Consider the following 18043-nt stretch of genomic DNA (forward strand, 5'->3'; position numbering starts at 1 on the left):
CTTTTACATTACTTTTGCATTTCTTTGCAAGTTTTTGTTTCTTTGGTATTTCTTTTCTTCTTCTCAATTTAATGCCACATATATGCGGTATTGAGCGTGTTGCGCGAATGTTGCAACTCATTAAAAATTGTTACTCATTCATAGTTTCTATAATTCTATACTGGGGTTGGAGGGGCTTATAAAATGTGTAAATAATTGTAAGATAGGCATAAATATATTAGTACATTAAGGTGCAGTTGAGATGATAAAAAATTCTAATGACTTTAGAATTACTTTATCCTAAATCCATATTTGAAGCTGAAAATTCTGGATTGAGATTTATCGATTAAAGAACAAGAAAAAACGATAACTTCGTTACTAAAGGCGCTTTTTCTTGATTTCACATACTAATTAAATATCCCTTTAGGCACTTCCCATACAATCATCAGTCATATGGAGTACAGTCATCCGGATGTCTTATGTTTGTAGGTCAAGTTTTTGCCCAATTTTATCAATTATACGCACAAAGATACACTGTTATGAGTACAACACGCTCCGTCATTTTCATTACGTTAGCTCACATAATATATACTGATGTATGCGATATATAGTCGGCCGGAATGTATTTGGGGGCTAAGTAAAGTATTGACCCGATACAACTCATTTTAACCAATAGACAGGCAACTAACAGGAAAGAATTCTCTTCGCATTTCAATTATACATTTTACATATTCACCGTTATTTTCAGTCAAAAGTCAACTATAAGTACTGGCATCAAATTATTCGGCACCTAGGGGATTGAATACTAGTTTTGGCCCGATTTAGATGATTTCTTGTAATAGGGTGGCTGGCATACTTTAAAGTCACTATTCGTGAAAAGTTTTATCTCGTTATATTAACAGCCTCTTGATTTATATACAAGAAAAAGATGGAAACAAATGGATTTTAAAATTTTGTTCTATGGGAAGAAGGCGTGGTTGTAGTCTGATTTCTTCCATTTTGGCACTGTAACATAAAAATGTCAGGAGAATGTTACATACCGAATTTGGTTGAAATCGTTACTGATTAGTGCGATCTTATTTGAAAGTGGGCGGTGCCACGCCCATCATCACTTTTTAACATCCTTCTCATACCCTATCGCAGGTAAAATTTTACCTCTGTGGCGTATTTAGCCATTGATATATCGAGCGTTTAGCACCGATTTCACCCACCGCGCTGTCGGTAAGACTTTTTGTAGGAATTTTTCTAAGCGAATTTGTTTGTCTGTCTGTCTGTAGCCTTGGTGGTCCAGGAGATATGTACATTAAACTTATTAGAGGGCGGGGCCACAACCACTTTTTAAAAATTGTTTCCCCACAGCTGCCACTTGCTACTACCATCACCTGAGACAAATTACAGTTTTCTGTCTTACATAATTTGGTGCCTAGTTATGACATTTTCTAGTGGTCCGATTACGCCAATTTACGAACTTCGCCTTAGGCTTTTTGGCATGTGAACTAGGTTTCATCAAGATATCTCAATTATTACTCTAATTACAACTTGCACAGACGGACGAACTGGCAGGCAGACAGTCACCCGGATTTCATGTTTTCTAGGGATACCGATCACTTATATATATATAACCATTTATCAATCTCGATTAGTTTTAAGTGATAAACAACTATTGTCGTTTCTGTACCATCAAATTAGTTCCTTAATGGCGTTGCGCCAATTCTAGATTCCGACAACACATGACAAGCCAGTTAGTTCTTTCTTCACTTGATCTCTCCAATGGAGTGGAGGTCTTCCTCTGCTTTCCCCGGCGAGTACTGCGTCGAATACTCTCAGAGCTGGAGTGTTTTCATCCATACGGACGACATGACCTAGCCAACGTAGCCGCTTCTTTTTAATTCGCTGAGCTATGTCAATGTCGTCGTATAACTTGGACAGCTCAAATGCGCAAAGAACCATAAATCTCACGCAGAACCTTTCTCTCGAAAACTCGTAACTTTGGCGCATCAGACATTGTCATCATGTTGCAGCGTATAAAAAAAAAATAAAAATTTCGTTTTGCATTTTAATAATTTTCTAAAATAAATATCACACGATGTATATCAACGACAACAATTTGTTCGAAAAGTAAACGAAACAAGGGCATTTTTCATATATTTTATCTTAACCCCTTATGTTAGATTATAGTTCGTTGTAACATAAAATATTTTTAGATGTACTATTTTAATTATTTTATTAAGAAATCCGATACTCCCCATACACTCTCTACCAAAACTCAAACAAATTAGAGAGGAAGTTTTTAGTGTTGCGCAAATCTTCACTTTATGACTTAAATGAGTGGATTCAGTTCAAGGATCGAAAAGCATAAATTAATACTAGGATCTCAAAACTAGTAAATGAGTCATATAAGAAATTTAATTTTTTCCTTGGCTTAATGCCAAAATGAAATATGAATAATGAAAATTTTAGTATTAAGACAATTTATTTTCAAGTACAGATGATGATGATCGTAATAAATATTTTAAAACAAGAAATATAAATTTTTATCTGATATTAGATTAATTTGCAAAACAAAATCACAACATTTTAGACTTTCTTCTTAATTTTAAGCTTATTTAATAACCACCAACCTAATACTCAAACAACAGTCACATATTTTATTCCTCACATGCATTTGCGCTGCGCTTTACATTTCTTACTAACGATGTGTTTTTCTTGCGTTCATTTAATTACAGTGTTAGAGTCAGATCCGCTTTTATTGCGTCGCGCCCGACATGTCATAACGGAAACGCAACGAACACAAGACGCGGCTGAAGCCTTAAATGCACGTGACTTCACAAAGGTGAGTGCATGCGATTATACATTTTAATTAATGCTTGCGTGTGAGTGCACATATAAATAAATAAATAAATATACAAACGTGCAAAGATATGTATGTAAATACTCGAAGAAAAATTGTCATTACGGCAAGCGTGGCTTTAATGCAAAAATTTATTTAGTAATTTAAAATGTTCTGGGATTTTTTTTGAAATTATTAATTTTTGTGAAAATTTTCAATAATTAAATTGCTAAAAAATAAGAAAATTGTTCCAAGAGATAAACAATATTTGATTTTTGCGGAAAAATGGGCACCAAGATTTTGTTTAACATAAAATTGTTCCAAGAGATAAACAATATTTGGTTTTTGCGGAAAAATGGGCACCAAGATTTTGTTTACCATAAGAAATATTTACATTACAGTTGATTCGTCTCAATTTTCCCATAATTGTGAAAGTTCTTTGGAAGGTTCGGATCTAAAAACTAGTCACTTCGATAGAATTTGAAAACCTGATGAAAAGAGTTGAAGAAAAATAGGTAAAAAGTTTCTCACGATATAAAAAAATAATAAAATTTTAAAAACTTTTCTTCATGTATTCGGTTGTGACCCTCGCTGCGTATACGTAATCTAAGTCTTTATAGTTGGCTGGTTATAATAGAAATTACGTATACGCAGTAGCGGTCACACTATCAAAGTTCATTCCTTATCTGCAGCAAAAGTTCACACTAAACACCTTAAATAGTACGCTACTGCCTAATTATTTTCTGAGCAAATTACTTTCGAAAATTAGAAACTGCATGAAAAGAAGCATTTGCTCATTTCTCGTTTTAAATTTCTAATAAAAGAAACCTTAGCACTTTCCAACAATGATAGATGTATGGGCAAAGTAGTTCAAACACACACCTTCACTCCAATTTACAAAGCACAACTCATTTTCACTTTGCAAAAACAGTCGACAAAATCCGAGTCTCTGACTTCAATTAAAGCCACAGCAAACCGACAGCGCATTTGGCATTTTCAGCATTTCGTGACCCCAACGCCTGTAACTATCGGCTTAGACTAATCTTCTGTGGCTATGTGTGTGTGTGTCTTTGCATGTGATTGAAGTTCTGCAATAATTGCAGCACATTCAGTGTGAGCGGCGCATGCAAATAATGTCTGTGAGTGTGTGTGTGTTTAAGTAGAAGTGGTTTTACAAAAGAGCAATGCTCATTAGCTTCAAATTACACACGTTTGACCTCGCATGAACTGCAAGCTGCTGAGGGCGAAGCTCTTTTCAGAAGCAGCGTGAAAATTTATGCTTACATAGAATCTACATACACAGATTTTATGTATGTGTGTGCTGTGCTTTGTGCGGGAACTTGATTTTTTGGTCTACACGGCCATTAATTGAAATGAAGTATAATGGCAAAGCAACGAAAGTCTAACGAAAGTAGTGTTAGAGAAAGACTTTGGGTGTAGAAAAAAAAAGAAATTTACTTATTTTCAGAAACTCAAAATACCGTAAGTAAAAATCTGGGTCTAATATGAGCAGTGTGTGCATAGAAAGTGGCATTTACCTTTTCGCTAAGAGGTCTTCACCTTGTTATTGCGCCTTTTGATAAAAGTGGCATTGTATTATTTCAAAAATCTGCACGTACAGGAGTAGAGCAAGTTCACTTTTTTTGATTCACAAGTTAAATTCCATTTTTGGAGGCAGCTATTTATATAAGACAGTTATGAAAAGTAAATAAATTTGCACTGAAGAAATGTATTAATTGCTACGAGAATTGATGCTTCATATTTATACTTATCAAATAATTTCTTGCGGCTCCAAAATGTAGGCTATAATTTATCGGGTGATTTTTTTGAAGGATTTTCATGCATTAGTATTTGACAGATAACGTGGGATTTCAGACATGGTGTCAAAGAGAAAGATGCTCAGTATGCTTTGACATTTCATCATGAATAAACTTACTAACGAGCAACGCTTGCAAATCATTGAATTTTATTACCAAAATCAGTGTTCGGTTCGAAATGTGTTTCGCGCTTTACGTCCGATTTATGGTCTACATAATCGACCAAGTGAGCAAACAATTAATGCGATTGTGACCAAGTTTCGCACTCAGTTTACTTTATTGGACATTAAACCAACCACACGAATGCGTACAGTGCGTACAGAAGAGAATATTGCGTCTGTTTCTGAGAGTGTGGCTGAAGACCGTGAAATGTCGATTCGTCGTGTTATTCGACCACATGGAAGATTTTACGCAAAGATCTTGGTGTAAAACCGTATAAAATACAGCTCGTGCCAGAACTGAAGCCGACCGATCTGCCACAACGTCGAATTTTCAGTGAATGGGCCCTAGAAAAGTTGGCAGAAAATCCGCTTTTTTATCGACAAATTTTGTTCAGCGATGAGGCTCATTTCTGGTTGAATGGCTACGTAAATAAGCAAAATTGCCGCATTTGGGGTGAAGAGCAACCAGAAGCCGTTCAAGAACTGCCCATGCATCCCGCAAAATGCACTGTTTGGTGTGGTTTGTACGCTGGTGGAATCATTGGACCGTATTTTTTCAAAGATGCTGTTGGACGCAACGTTACGGTGAATGGCGATCGCTATCGTTCGATGCTAACAAACTTTTTGTTGCCAAAAATGGAAGAAATGAACTTGGTTGACATGTGGTTTCAACAAGATGGCGCTACATGCCACACAGCTCGCGATTCTATGGCCATTTTGAGGGAAAACTTCGGAGAACAATTCATCTCAAGAAATGGACCCGTAAGTTGGCCACCAAGATCATGCGATTTAACGCCTTTAGACTATTTTTTGTGGGGCTACGTCAAGTCTAAAGTCTACAGAAATAAGCCAGCAACTATTCCAGCTTTGGAAGACAACATTTCCGAAGAAATTCGGGCTATTCCGGCCGAAATGCTCGAAAAAGTTGCCCAAAATTGGACTTTCCGAATGGACCACCTAAGACGCAGCCGCGGTCAACATTTAAATGAAATTATCTTCAAAAAGTAAATGTCATGAACCAATCTAACGTTTCAAATAAAGAACCGATGAGATTTTGCAAATTTTATGCGTTTTTTTTTAATTAATTTTAAAAAGTTATCAAGCTCTTAAAAAATCACCCGATATAAACGAGTTTTGTTTTCCATATAAAGAAACTGAATTCAAAATTGACTGAAATTGTAACTTGAAAGCAAATCATTCAATCACTTCGATTTTTTTTTTGCTTATTTTGTATATACCTTTTCATACCAAAGTTACAAATAGCTGCCGTTCAAACTGATCGACAAAATTCAAACCTTTGTACAGAAAATTGTTTCATTTGAAAAGGTATTTTCAAGAAATTTGGCTTAGACTATTATCCTAGGCATTGTCATAATTTCCGAACTTAGTTTTCGGCTTGCACCGCTATAGCTTATAAATGACATCCAAGCTGGCAGATCAAAATCAGAAAAAAGAACTTTTTATGAAGATTTTTATAGCTTTGGTGCAGTTAAAATTTTCTGGCATTTTACAAAGTCTGCTAGCTTCTAAATTTAAGCTTAAAAAAAATTGGAAATATAAAAATCAATAGATCAAATATCACGCATTACTAATTTTTTTTCTTGTTTTGTGCCACATTGAAAATCTCTCTTCCTATCCTTAAAATAACTAAAAATATTCCTACATTTCATAAAGTAGTTTTCTTAAAAAGTTTTAGCAAAAATCTATTGTTTTAGCGGATCGCACTAGGTTACTCCTAAATTTTTTTATACTTTTGCAACATTTTGCTACAGAGTATAATATATAATATATATGGGTTTCGGTAATAACTGTTATTACATATATATAAACACCTGCTCAAAAAATAATAGTTACACAATAGGTTTACAGGTAAAGCACATCAAAACCACAAACGCAAACTTTAATTTACTAATTCGTTTAACATAATACTGATAAAGGACTGACATGTTTCTTTAGGCATCTCATACCAAGTTTTTGTACGCACTCCCCTAACTGGTCTTTTTTAGAGAAAGATTGATTCGCCAATTTTGTTTTAGTTCTCCCCACAGGTTCCCTATTGGATTTAAATCCGGGATTGGCTTTGCCATTTCAACACGTAAACATTATTGCCTTCAAAATATTTCTTAACGAGAGTGTAGTTATGTTTTGGGTCATTATCTTGCTGATTTATCCAACGTAATGGTAAATTTTCTTCAGCGTAGGGCATCATGACTTTTTCAATTATTTTCTTGTACTCCAATGCTGTCGTTTTGTTAATTGTCCGGTATATAGGACCTACTTCAAACCAAGAAAAACATTCCCAAACCATGAAATTTCAACTTTCATGCTTCACAGTTTTTTTTTTTGTGAATCGAATATGAAATTCCTTTCCTTTTGGATGACGCACATTTCTCTCAAAATCGTTTTCAAAAAAATTTACTTTCATTTCGTCGCTCCATAAGATCTTTCTCCACGTTTTTGCTTCCTTAGGTCCTGACCAATCGAAATGACTTCTTGCAAAATTTAACCTCATATCTAAATTTTTTGATCGCATTAATGGAACTTTCCTGGCTATTCGTCCTGGTAGCTTGGCCTTTTGCAAACGCCCGCGAACTGTTTGAGCACTTACTACATTTCCAATTTCTGCTGCTATCACCTCTGACGACTTGAATGGGGTCTCTTTCAAATAGTAACAAAGCGACGATCAAGGACTGTATTCGTTTTTTGTGGCCTTCCAAAAGTTTTCCTTCTAGGTTTTCGCTCGAAAGTATTTTTAAGAAAATTATGCCCATAAAAAGCTTTTTAAATTAGTAATTTATAGTGTAACCATTATTTGTGAATATACAGTTAAACTTCCATAACTCGAAGCCTTGAATTTCCAATAGAAGTGAAATTTCATACATATATTCTTTCATAACTCAAACCTCTCTAACTTGAGGTTTGTTTGTGATTTATGGTGATTCAAGTTAGAAGCTTGACTGTATATATAATCGCTTAGATTCTGATATTTTGGTTGACGATTTCCACCTTAAGGTATTCCCCTGGCTTTGATTCTTGCAAGTTGCGAGAGTATATAGTGTTCGGTTGTACCCGATCTTAGTTCTTCCTTACTTGTTCAGGCTAGAATTTGTTCAGTGAACTATTCCTATTCATATTGTGCCTTTAAGTTTGATGAAATAAATTTAAATCAATTAAGAGTTATATTTCTCATAACGATTTTCAAAAATATTTTGATATCTACTACATAGATGGACTAGGTGTTCAATACTTTTTATTTTATGAACTGGATTTTGAAATATAAAGCATTTTAGTGAAAATGGTAGATTATATAAAGTTCGGTTTAAAAAGTTCTATTTTTAAATAAAAATTTGAAAATTTAGCTTCGAAGGAAAACCGGTCTATTGGGTTATGAATGTCGTCAAACCGTCAAGGTAGCTGCCTGTTCCTGCTGAATCACCATTTTGTAAAGAAAATTAGACGATACACCTAAAAGCTCAAACATATACATACAAGAACAAGTGGATCCGGCCACGCGTTGCTGTGGTATACATTTTATACTATTGTTCTTATAATAAACTGTTACAGTGAACATTTACGAATAAAAGCGAAAACATTTTTGTCGGTATAAGAATTCAGGGGATTGTACTTGAGGTTTACTTTTGAATATGTTCATACAATAAAATTTCATTGGAAAAATAACGAATTTAAGGCTGCTTTCTCAATGTCTGGTTACCAGCCTTTATGCCCAGTTAATAGAGTTGTCCGCTTAATAGATTGTACTTAATAAATATCAACAAATTGTGGGACCGGTCAACATGTTAATGGGGATGTCCCCTTAATAGAGCGTTCATTTAATACGGCTTTCACTAAATTTCTTATTTATGAATTGTTTTGTCTATTCTATCTTCTAAGTTGCCTCAAACTGGACACAGTGTGCTAAATTTTGATAAAATCGGTTCGTAATTTTTATATAATATATAAAATATATAAAGATTAAGTGGAACATTTTATTTATTTTTTTCAAAAGGAATTTTTTTTGCCACTTTGCACAAAATATTAATTTTTTAAAGCTCTCCAGTATTTTTAAACTTTATTGGGCAATGTAATACCGGCCATTTTTAACCCCTTAATTAGCCAATGACAACAATTGAATTGAATTAATTCTTAATTATTTTAAAACATGGATAAGTAAAGTTAACGAAACTCCTTGAATTTGGTTTCCATCGGAAATTCCGCATATACCAATCCCTTGTAGTACTCTAATGACCTGCATGCCATGCTTTAGTACTTGCATTGGCGCATCTTCAATTACAACATCCAAACCAGCGCCTTTGTTCCGTCAGCTAATTCTTGTATTACTAATTGGTAGACCTGCAACCGGAGAGCCCTTTCAGCGCTGCTCTCACATCATCACTGCGAGCTTCATTTAATTTTTTGGGGCAAACGTTGCGCCCACATGCCGACTGGCACACTGAATACCCACTCATGTGCGAATATGCTGCAATGCACTGCAGCACGGGGTATGAGCTGCTTGGCGCTCTGCCTCACTTGAGTTTCTTTAAAACTTGTTTTTTCACGCCCTCCAACTATTTTTTTGTATTTTTGCATTGCATTGCAGCCATGCGCTTTTGTAATTTTCGCATTTAATATGGCGCTAATAGGCTCTATCAAAGGCAACGGTATGCGCTGCAGTGGCGGCCGTGAGCTGCAGCGCTGGAGTTTTACAAAATTTGATATGCAAATATGGTAAACTATTTTTCCAAGGAAGTAAGGGGGGAGAGGGGGGGTGTCTTTCAGACATATGATAAAGCATATGGCGCGCTAGGTACACTATATTCGTGTGTATTTGAGTGCCTATTCAAGTCTGCAATCAGCGAATTTGATTTACTCCACACCTTCATACAAGGCTACCTATTTCGTGTGAATGTATAGACGGAGAAAATACAGGGGGTGCTAAAGGAAAATCTAGCTTTTAGTAATGTTTCATTGTTAATATGAGATCTTCAGCGCCTACAGAAGGGAAGAGGTGATCAATTCTAATTTTTTACTTCCAAACAAATTTCCTCATTTGATGTTATAATTTATGCAAAATAATATAATTTATAAATATTTGATTTTCAAAAAATTTTGCTCATTTCTGTCACCCTGTTCTGCAGAATTCTTATTCCATCGCACTCCAGCATTTTTGCAATTTCACGGTTCAACAACTTGTCGTTGGAAACTTGCGCCCGCACAAATGTATGTGCAGGCTTCCAAATAAATACGAAAAAAAATTAGCATATGGCAACCTGATAAGCTTAAATTAGTCCGTATAACTCGCTTGCGCCTTCGTTAGGGAAGGTTTGTGCGAATCTTTTGTTTCCATGGTTATATCCTGTGAAAGGAAACGGTGTCAAGTAGGGTGGTAACGCAAGTGAGACGCGGGGCCAATAAGCGTATATTCCAGTTATTTCATTTCAAAGTGGCTAAAGAGATTTTTGGGCTTTCATTCACTGCCGAAATTGCAGTCATACTAATTTTAAGGTCACATAATAAAATTTGGATGGTATTATGGAAGTGCTGTGGCTATTTTAACCAGAGAAAACTTCATAATTTGTTGTTTGGCTGTTTCGTCAGTGGACTTTCCGAATTTTCCCTTTTATTGTTCCCTTCGATGCAGAAAAGCTCGAAGATTGGGCATTATTTTTCAAGGTTTGTTTTGAAATAAATTTCTTCATGATTTGCGAGCTTCTAAAAATGGTGAAAGGAAAGTTTTTATTGAAATTTATTACAAGAAACTCGGCTGCATCGAGGCTATAATACCCTTCACAGAGGCATTTTCATAGCATAAAAATGTTAAAAAAAATATATATTGATTTTGAATGGGCAGTTTGCATGGCATATAAATGCTATCCATTGTATTGTATTGGTGAATAATAATCCATGCCAAATTACTTGAAGATATATTCTCAATGAAAAAGAAATTCTGTATTTTGATGCTATATGCTATAAGGTCTTGATCTGAACAATTTCTTCGTCAATTGTTAGCGCTGCTTTGAATTATTTTATGTGCCAAATTTCGCGAAAAAGTTTTCCACAAAAGGACTTGATTTTTATTAATCAGACTATATGATGTGATTGTCCGTTATCGGCGGCTCCGACAGATTACCATTTTCTAGGAATCAAAAAGACGGTTTTTACTATGAACAGACAATCAGACGGACATGGTTAAACCGACCAAACTCAGCACGGCATTAATTGAACGTGTGGACGTGTGAACGAGTGAACGAGATTTAATATTTTATTGTATGGTTGGCATGGCATCTGTCAAAAATATTCAAAATCATTGCAGTCGTTGAACAATTAACATGATATTTTTTCATTTTGTTAAAAATGTCAAATTTCTTACCGAAAAATGATGATTTGCGAAAAGCATTAATATTTTGTTTCCATGTGGAGAAAAGTCCTGCAGAGTCGCCTCGAATGCTTGCCGTGGCATTTGGTGATCAGGCTCCATCAGAAACAATATGCAAAATATGTTTTCAATGATGCAGAGATAATGATGTGAGAAATGAAGAACGTTGAAGACCACCAAACAAGTTTGAAAGACGCCGAACCGCAAGCAATACTAGTTGAAGATGACACTTTGAGTTAAAAGCTAATGACAGTCATGTTAAATTTTACACAACAAACCAAAATTTCAGATTGCTTGAAAGCTATGGAAAAAAATCAAAAAGTGTGGAAAATGGGTGTCAAATGGGATATTGAATGTAGAACAAATGATAAACCGAAAAAACATTTGTGAAAGTTTGCTTCAAAGTCACATAAGAAAAGCAGTTTTGTATCGAGTTAACACTGGCGATGAAAAATGAGCTTATTATTTGGTGGGATCAGAAGGGTGTTGTATATCTTGTGCTTCTAAAACCTGATGAAACTGTTAATACTAATCAGCAAGACAACAAATGATCAATTTGAATCATGCATTGATCGAAAATTGACTAGAATCGGCCTGAGGACACGGCAAAGTAATTTTCTTACACGGCAATGCACGCAAAGCAAAATCGCTTCAAAACACAATCAAAAAACTTGACTGGAAGCTGCTACGCCTCCCGCCGTTTTCTTACCAGACTCGGCCCTTTCTACGTAATTACCATTTGTTTTAATGAGCATTGCCTGAGTAGCACTTTGTAGGAATAGAAAATTGGGTGTCTTATTGGTTTGTTTCATATTCATTTCTATTGACATGGCACCAGAAAGGTGGTTAAAATGTGTAAAAAGCAGTCGTCAATGATTTGAATATTTGTTTTTTTTTTATATTCTCAATCAAAATTAGTATTTAATTTTCAAAAACAAATTTTTAGTCTTTACTTTCGGGTGAATTGAGCCAAAATTTCAGATAAGATTTAAAAGAAAACAACAGACATATTTCTGGAACTCAGGCGAATCCGTTTACCGACGTATCGAACCAAGTAAAGCGCAAACAAAGAACATATCGAGCAGTTAAAATATCTCTACAGAAAAAGAAAATACCTACACACACACATAAATGCACACAATTAAACACTAATATCAGAGGCAACCATCTAGTTTTTGACTTTAATCTACCAATCTGGTGTAATTAATGACAGCCATTGGCCACGCTCACTGCTAAATGCCTTTTGGGCAACGAGCGAAAAACACTTAACACAAGTGCGTGTACCGTTAACCAGCGAATGGAATGCGAAAACACGAAAGATCACAAGAAAAAAAGTGAGTGATGTCTGTATGTGCGCCAAGGGCAGAGTGTGAGTGAGTGTGAGAGTAAAGGAGGGGGAGCTGAAGGCCGCTAGGTGCTGCAAATAGACCGAGCAACGGAGCCGACGGAATTGCTGCGAACAAAAGAAAGATTAATTACCCGTTTGGCCTGTCGCATGCCCCAAGGGTCACGCTGAGTGCGTGCACCAAATTGGCATGAATGCGTGGAAAGGGCATGTGTAATAAGCGGCAGCTCAAAGTGAATGCGAAAGCGCATATGAAAGTTGGCAAACTATTTTAATATGTGTTTGTGGGTGTGCGCATATCTACCTATGGAATTAATCTCGAAAAATTGGACTTTTTAATTATATATTTAATAGTTTTTATAAACCACATAAAAAATATTGTTACTTACCAATAAGACTAATTTTATTAAATTCATATTTAATAGATAGATGAAGAAGATAGTTGAAACCATTTTAGCCAGTGTTCAGTTAAGCAATTGAAGCCACATAAAATATACTCTCAAGCAATTTCATAGCTCAAAACAATATACTTGATTCAACATTCTTCGGCTAAATATTATATATTTCTGCATATGTGTGCGTGCATCAGCCATTCTTTGCAACAGTTGTCAGTAGTTGCCTTGGTAATAATAAGTAAAAGCTAATTTCCGTTTCCGTTGGAGTACGTGTGAGTTTAACCACGTTATATACATATGTACATTATCTTCAGCACACATAAACCTGTAGAAAAAGTACTGGGTTATATATTCATTTATAAAAATATCGAACTTATCCTTTTAATGTTGGATTTTCATTCAAAATTTTTTGTATTTATTTTTATACCCTGAACAGGGTATATTAAGTTTGTCACGAAAGCGTCGGAGATCCTATAAAGTATATATATAAATGATCAGTATGTTGAGCTGAGTCGGTTTAGCCATGTCCGTCTGTCTGTCTGTATATATACGAACTAGTCCCTCAGTTTTTAAGATATCGTTTTGAAATTTTGCAAACGTCAATTTCTCTTCAAGAAGCTACTCATTTGTCGCAACGGGCGATATCGGACGACTATAACAAATAGCTGCCATACAAACTGAACGATCGGAATCAAGTTCTTGTATGGAAAACTTTTGTATTTGACAAGATATATTCACGAAATTTGGTACAAATTATTTTCTGAGACAGCAATGTAATCTCCGAAAAAATTTTTCAGATCGGTTAACTATAGCATATAGCTGCCATACAAATTGCAAGCTCAAAATCAAATGCTTGCATGGGAAACTTTCTCATTTGACGATATATCTTCACGAAATTTGGTATGAGTTATTGTTCATAGAAATAATGTAACCTCCTAGGAAAATGTTCACATCGGATTACTGTAGCATATAGCTGCTATACAAACCGACGATCGGAATTGTTATCTTCATTCATTTGACATGGATTATTGCTTAAGGTAATAATATAATCTCCGAAAAAATTGTTCAGATCGGATTACTATAGCATATAGCTTCCATATAAACTGAACACATTGTTAATAAAAGAAATGCACCTGTCGGCAAAAGTGAGACTTTTTAATTTAATATGGCGCGAAAACCCATTCATCGAAATATTTTTCTTCAAATAAAGGGTTGGAAAAGGCCTTCGGTGACAATTGTTCGTCGCTAGCAATTGATTTTGAGTGGTATAAATTATTAAAAGAGGGTCGGGAACGCGTTGATGATGAACCACGCCCAGGACGGTCATCCACCAACTGAAGATCAACACTTCAGAAAAACCAAAATATTGTGTGCTTCAGAATCGACGATCAACAGTCAGAGATCTTACTGGCATCGTTGGAATATGGTAAGGGATCAGTGAAAGCACAATTGGTCACTAAATTTTTTCAAAAAACAGCTTCGCATTAACGTCTGTATAACAATGCTTTTTAACTACCAGAATGTCATAAAATGTATTATTAATGGTGATGAGTCTTGGATAATCAATCAATCGGCCGAATATTTGCAAAAGTGAGCCGAAGCGAAAAACACGTCGAAGCAAGTCAAAAATCAAAGTAATGTTGACAGTTTTCTACCATTATCAAAGTGTGAAGCACTGTGAATTCCTTCCGACCATCCACGCTCTCATCAAGGAATAGTATTTAAGTGCTATGCGTCGTTTGCGCGAAGCTATTCACCGCGATAATGCATTGTCGCATACTGAATTAATTCTTCGTGAATTTTTCACCAAATTTTCAACCAATATCGTGCCGCAAGCACCGGGTTCACCTGATTGAGCTCCGTGTGACTTCTGGCTGTTCAGCAAGTTCTACCAACCGCTCGTGGGAAACAATTTTGAATCAATTAAAGACATTAAACGTGAATAGTTACGAGGATTGAAGGCTATTCCGGAAATTGACTTCAACAACTGTTTCGAGGATTAGAAAAAACGTTGGCACAGGTGTATTGAGGCCAAGGGGGAAAACTTTGAGAGCGACGACAAAGATTTTGAAGAATAAATAAAGAATTTTATAATTATTAGCAAAGTCTTACTATTTTTTGCTCATAAAAGGCAAATACCTATGTAATTATTAAGGTGTGTGCTTATCAGCTAGCTTGTTAACACTTAACTTTCCTACAGGGTACGTATTGCCAGTCGCGTTCGTATGTGTTGATCTTAAAGCTAACCACACTTTTTAAAAATTATCTCCAGGTTCTTGTAACTGTGTTTAACTATGCGGGTTGATGTCCTGGGTGTTAGTTTTTAAACTCCCGGAATATGTTTTACAGGTTATAACGCTTTTGGATACCTACGAGTAATTTTCAATCCCTAAAACTATTCCAAATAGTTCATAATGATTATATGAGAGAGATGAGAAGGAACAAGCTTCGAACACCAAAAGGTGCTTCTTTGGCTATTAACAAGAATGTTAGCGAATGGACTGCCAGAAGAGCGCTGCGAGACATCGGATATATTTCAAGTGTAAAAAAAAAACAAACATCCTATAAAAATTTTGACGAGTCAAAATTTAATCGTTTTCAGTCTGACGGAAAACAATACTGCTGGCGTAGACCCGGAGAACGAATTCAGAGACACCATGTAAAACAAACTGTAAAACATGGTGGTGAAAATATTATGGTTTGAGGATGCTTCTCATGGTGGCATGTTGGCCCTTTGCACTTAATAGACGGTATTATGCGGAAAGAGGACTACTATACTTACAAATTTTGCAAACCAATCTTCCCAATTTTATTGAAAAATGTGCTTATCCTGAAACAGAAATTGTTTTTCAACGAGATGAGGATCCGAAGCACACTGCTAAAATTGTTAAAGAACTGATTGGAAAGCAAAATTTTAAATTGATGGAGTGGCCTGCACAAAGTCCCGACCTCAATCCGTTTGAAAATCTTTGGTCAGTCGTGAAAAGACGGCTCGGGCAGTACGAAGCAGCTCCATCAAACATGGGCAACCTTTGGGAGCGTGTTGAAGCAGAATGGAGTCGTATTCCTAAGGACATAATTGAAAATTTGGTAGAGAGCATGCCCGACCGCGTACAGGAAGTCATTTCAAATAAAGGTCCTTGGACGAAATATTAATTATATTTAAATACTTAAAACTTGAACTGAATTGACATATATATCGTCCAATTGGAGAAAGAAGTTTTCACAAGAATATTTATTTGAATTAAAGTAGAAATTTGGAAGCACATGAAACAGTTTTAGCTCTTTCAAATTGCGGAGGTTTATAATATTTGGCTGCAACCGAAGTTAGGGCCTACCTCTTTTCTTGTATATTATTTTTTGTTCTGATACATTTTTTTACTGCTTGATATAGTATTTACTACTGGTATCTGCACTTACCGGTAAATTGCACATTTAATCTCTTGCTTCAGGGTTATGTTATTGCCACTTACTTAGTAGCTTTTTATAGCTTCGGGTGGTTTTATGAATTGTGTGTTAAAAATGTAATAACCTATCTCACATTTAGTCAGCTATATGAGTTGAGTAGTTATAGCTATGCTTATATTTCTGTCCGTCAAGCAAAGATCGTTATCCAAATCTTCACTACATTCTGCGAAGAAATTATTCAGATCGGACAACTATAGCTTGTTATTGTCATACAAACTTACCAATCGGCATTAAGTGCTTGTATGGCAAACTTTTTCTGTTAACGAGATATCTTCAAGAAATTTGGCATGGATTATTATCTAAGGCAATGATGCGATCTCTGATGAAATTGTTCAGATTGGACCACCATAACATATGGCTGCGGCACAAACTGACCGAACAAAATCAAGATAAACATCTATTTATACTTACTTATGCTAAACAAATATATATGTGAATGGTATAAGAGCTTTGGTGCAGTCGAACTCTATTTCTTGTTATTAATATGCTTCGAAATATTTTTTGATTTAATTTTTTTGTAGAGAAAAATGTGCTCTTATACAATATAATATTTGTAAGGTATAAACAAAAACTAGTTAATAGATTTCTTCATATCATACTATTATTAATAAAAAGCAAGTAAAATTAATATACTGTATAATATATACAGTTTGTACGCTTGAACTCCAAACAATCTCAAAATTCTTTTTATGACACCTTCAATAAAACCGCTTGAGTCACCCTGTACAACAGCAAATAATTTAATTTTTACTCACGCGCACTCACATGCATTTTATCTCTCTCTCTCACACACACACATACACTCTTACAATCATGTGCCAATTGCTATTTACTTATGGATTTCCGCAATGTTTTATTTTCTTTCATATACGCCGGTAACGTATACGCCATGGACGCCTGCTACGTGCTGCCAACGCAATGCCATTAAATACCGCTGTTGTGTTTCATTTCGATCGCCATTACTCGGCTGCTGCCTTCCCCCCCGGTTGGCCACCAGATGGGCGCACTAATGAAAGCGTCACATACATCACTACGTGACGACTTCGAAGTATCCTGCCGTGAATTGGACGCCCTGGTCGATGCGGCCATTAATTGTTCCGGTGTTTTGGGATCACGTATGACTGGCGGTGGCTTTGGCGGCTGCACCGTTACGCTGCTGCAACGCGCTGCGGTCGACAATGTGATTGCGACGATGCGTACAAATTTCACTAAAGAATTCAATAAAGACGCCGCTGACCGCTTGGAATTCTACATGTGTGTGCCCAGCAGTGGAGCGAGACGTGTCGATCTATGAGGCGGCGTGCTATGATGATGAAATAATACTGCAAGAAAACTCTGTAAATAAATGCGCAAAGCAAAGGAAACGTATACGTAAAGTAGAAAAGTAAACAGCAAAAATGAAAAGATTAATAAAATGAAATACTTGTAAAAAGATAGCAATGATTTTACTTTAGTGTTTGGTGTGGGGACATCGTATTTAATTGTAAGTTGGGTGGGGTTGTCGTCTTGCAGGTATTTCATTTGTGCGTGATTAAAAAACAAGTTCATTGAAGGCTGATCTTGTCTTGAAAGTTTTTAAAGTGTAAATGTTTGTTAAAAATATTTGATAAATTTCTTTGTAAAAATATTAGACATAACTTTCGAACTAATTGCCCAATGTCCAATTAGCAAAAAG

At 35.6% G+C, this 18043-nt stretch overlaps 1 protein-coding gene across 5 annotated transcripts in view; it reads left to right on the forward strand.

Annotated features, from left to right (window-relative positions):
• LOC126760408 (galactokinase-like) overlaps window positions 1–17804 on the forward strand; it is a 72381-nt gene extending 54577 nt beyond the window's left edge. For all 5 annotated transcript variants that reach the window (XM_050476010.1, XM_050476009.1, XM_050476006.1 and 2 more), the window contains 2 exons: window positions 2706–2812; window positions 17366–17804. In XM_050476010.1, coding sequence (XP_050331967.1) covers window positions 2706–2812; window positions 17366–17662 — 404 coding nt within the window. In that variant the 3' untranslated portion in view covers window positions 17663–17804. The remainder of the gene's footprint in view (window positions 1–2705; window positions 2813–17365) is intronic.
• The last annotated feature ends 239 nt before the right edge of the window (window positions 17805–18043 follow it).

This window comes from Bactrocera neohumeralis, chromosome 5, assembly GCF_024586455.1.
Source record: "Bactrocera neohumeralis isolate Rockhampton chromosome 5, APGP_CSIRO_Bneo_wtdbg2-racon-allhic-juicebox.fasta_v2, whole genome shotgun sequence".
Lineage (NCBI taxonomy): Eukaryota > Metazoa > Arthropoda > Insecta > Diptera > Tephritidae > Bactrocera > Bactrocera neohumeralis.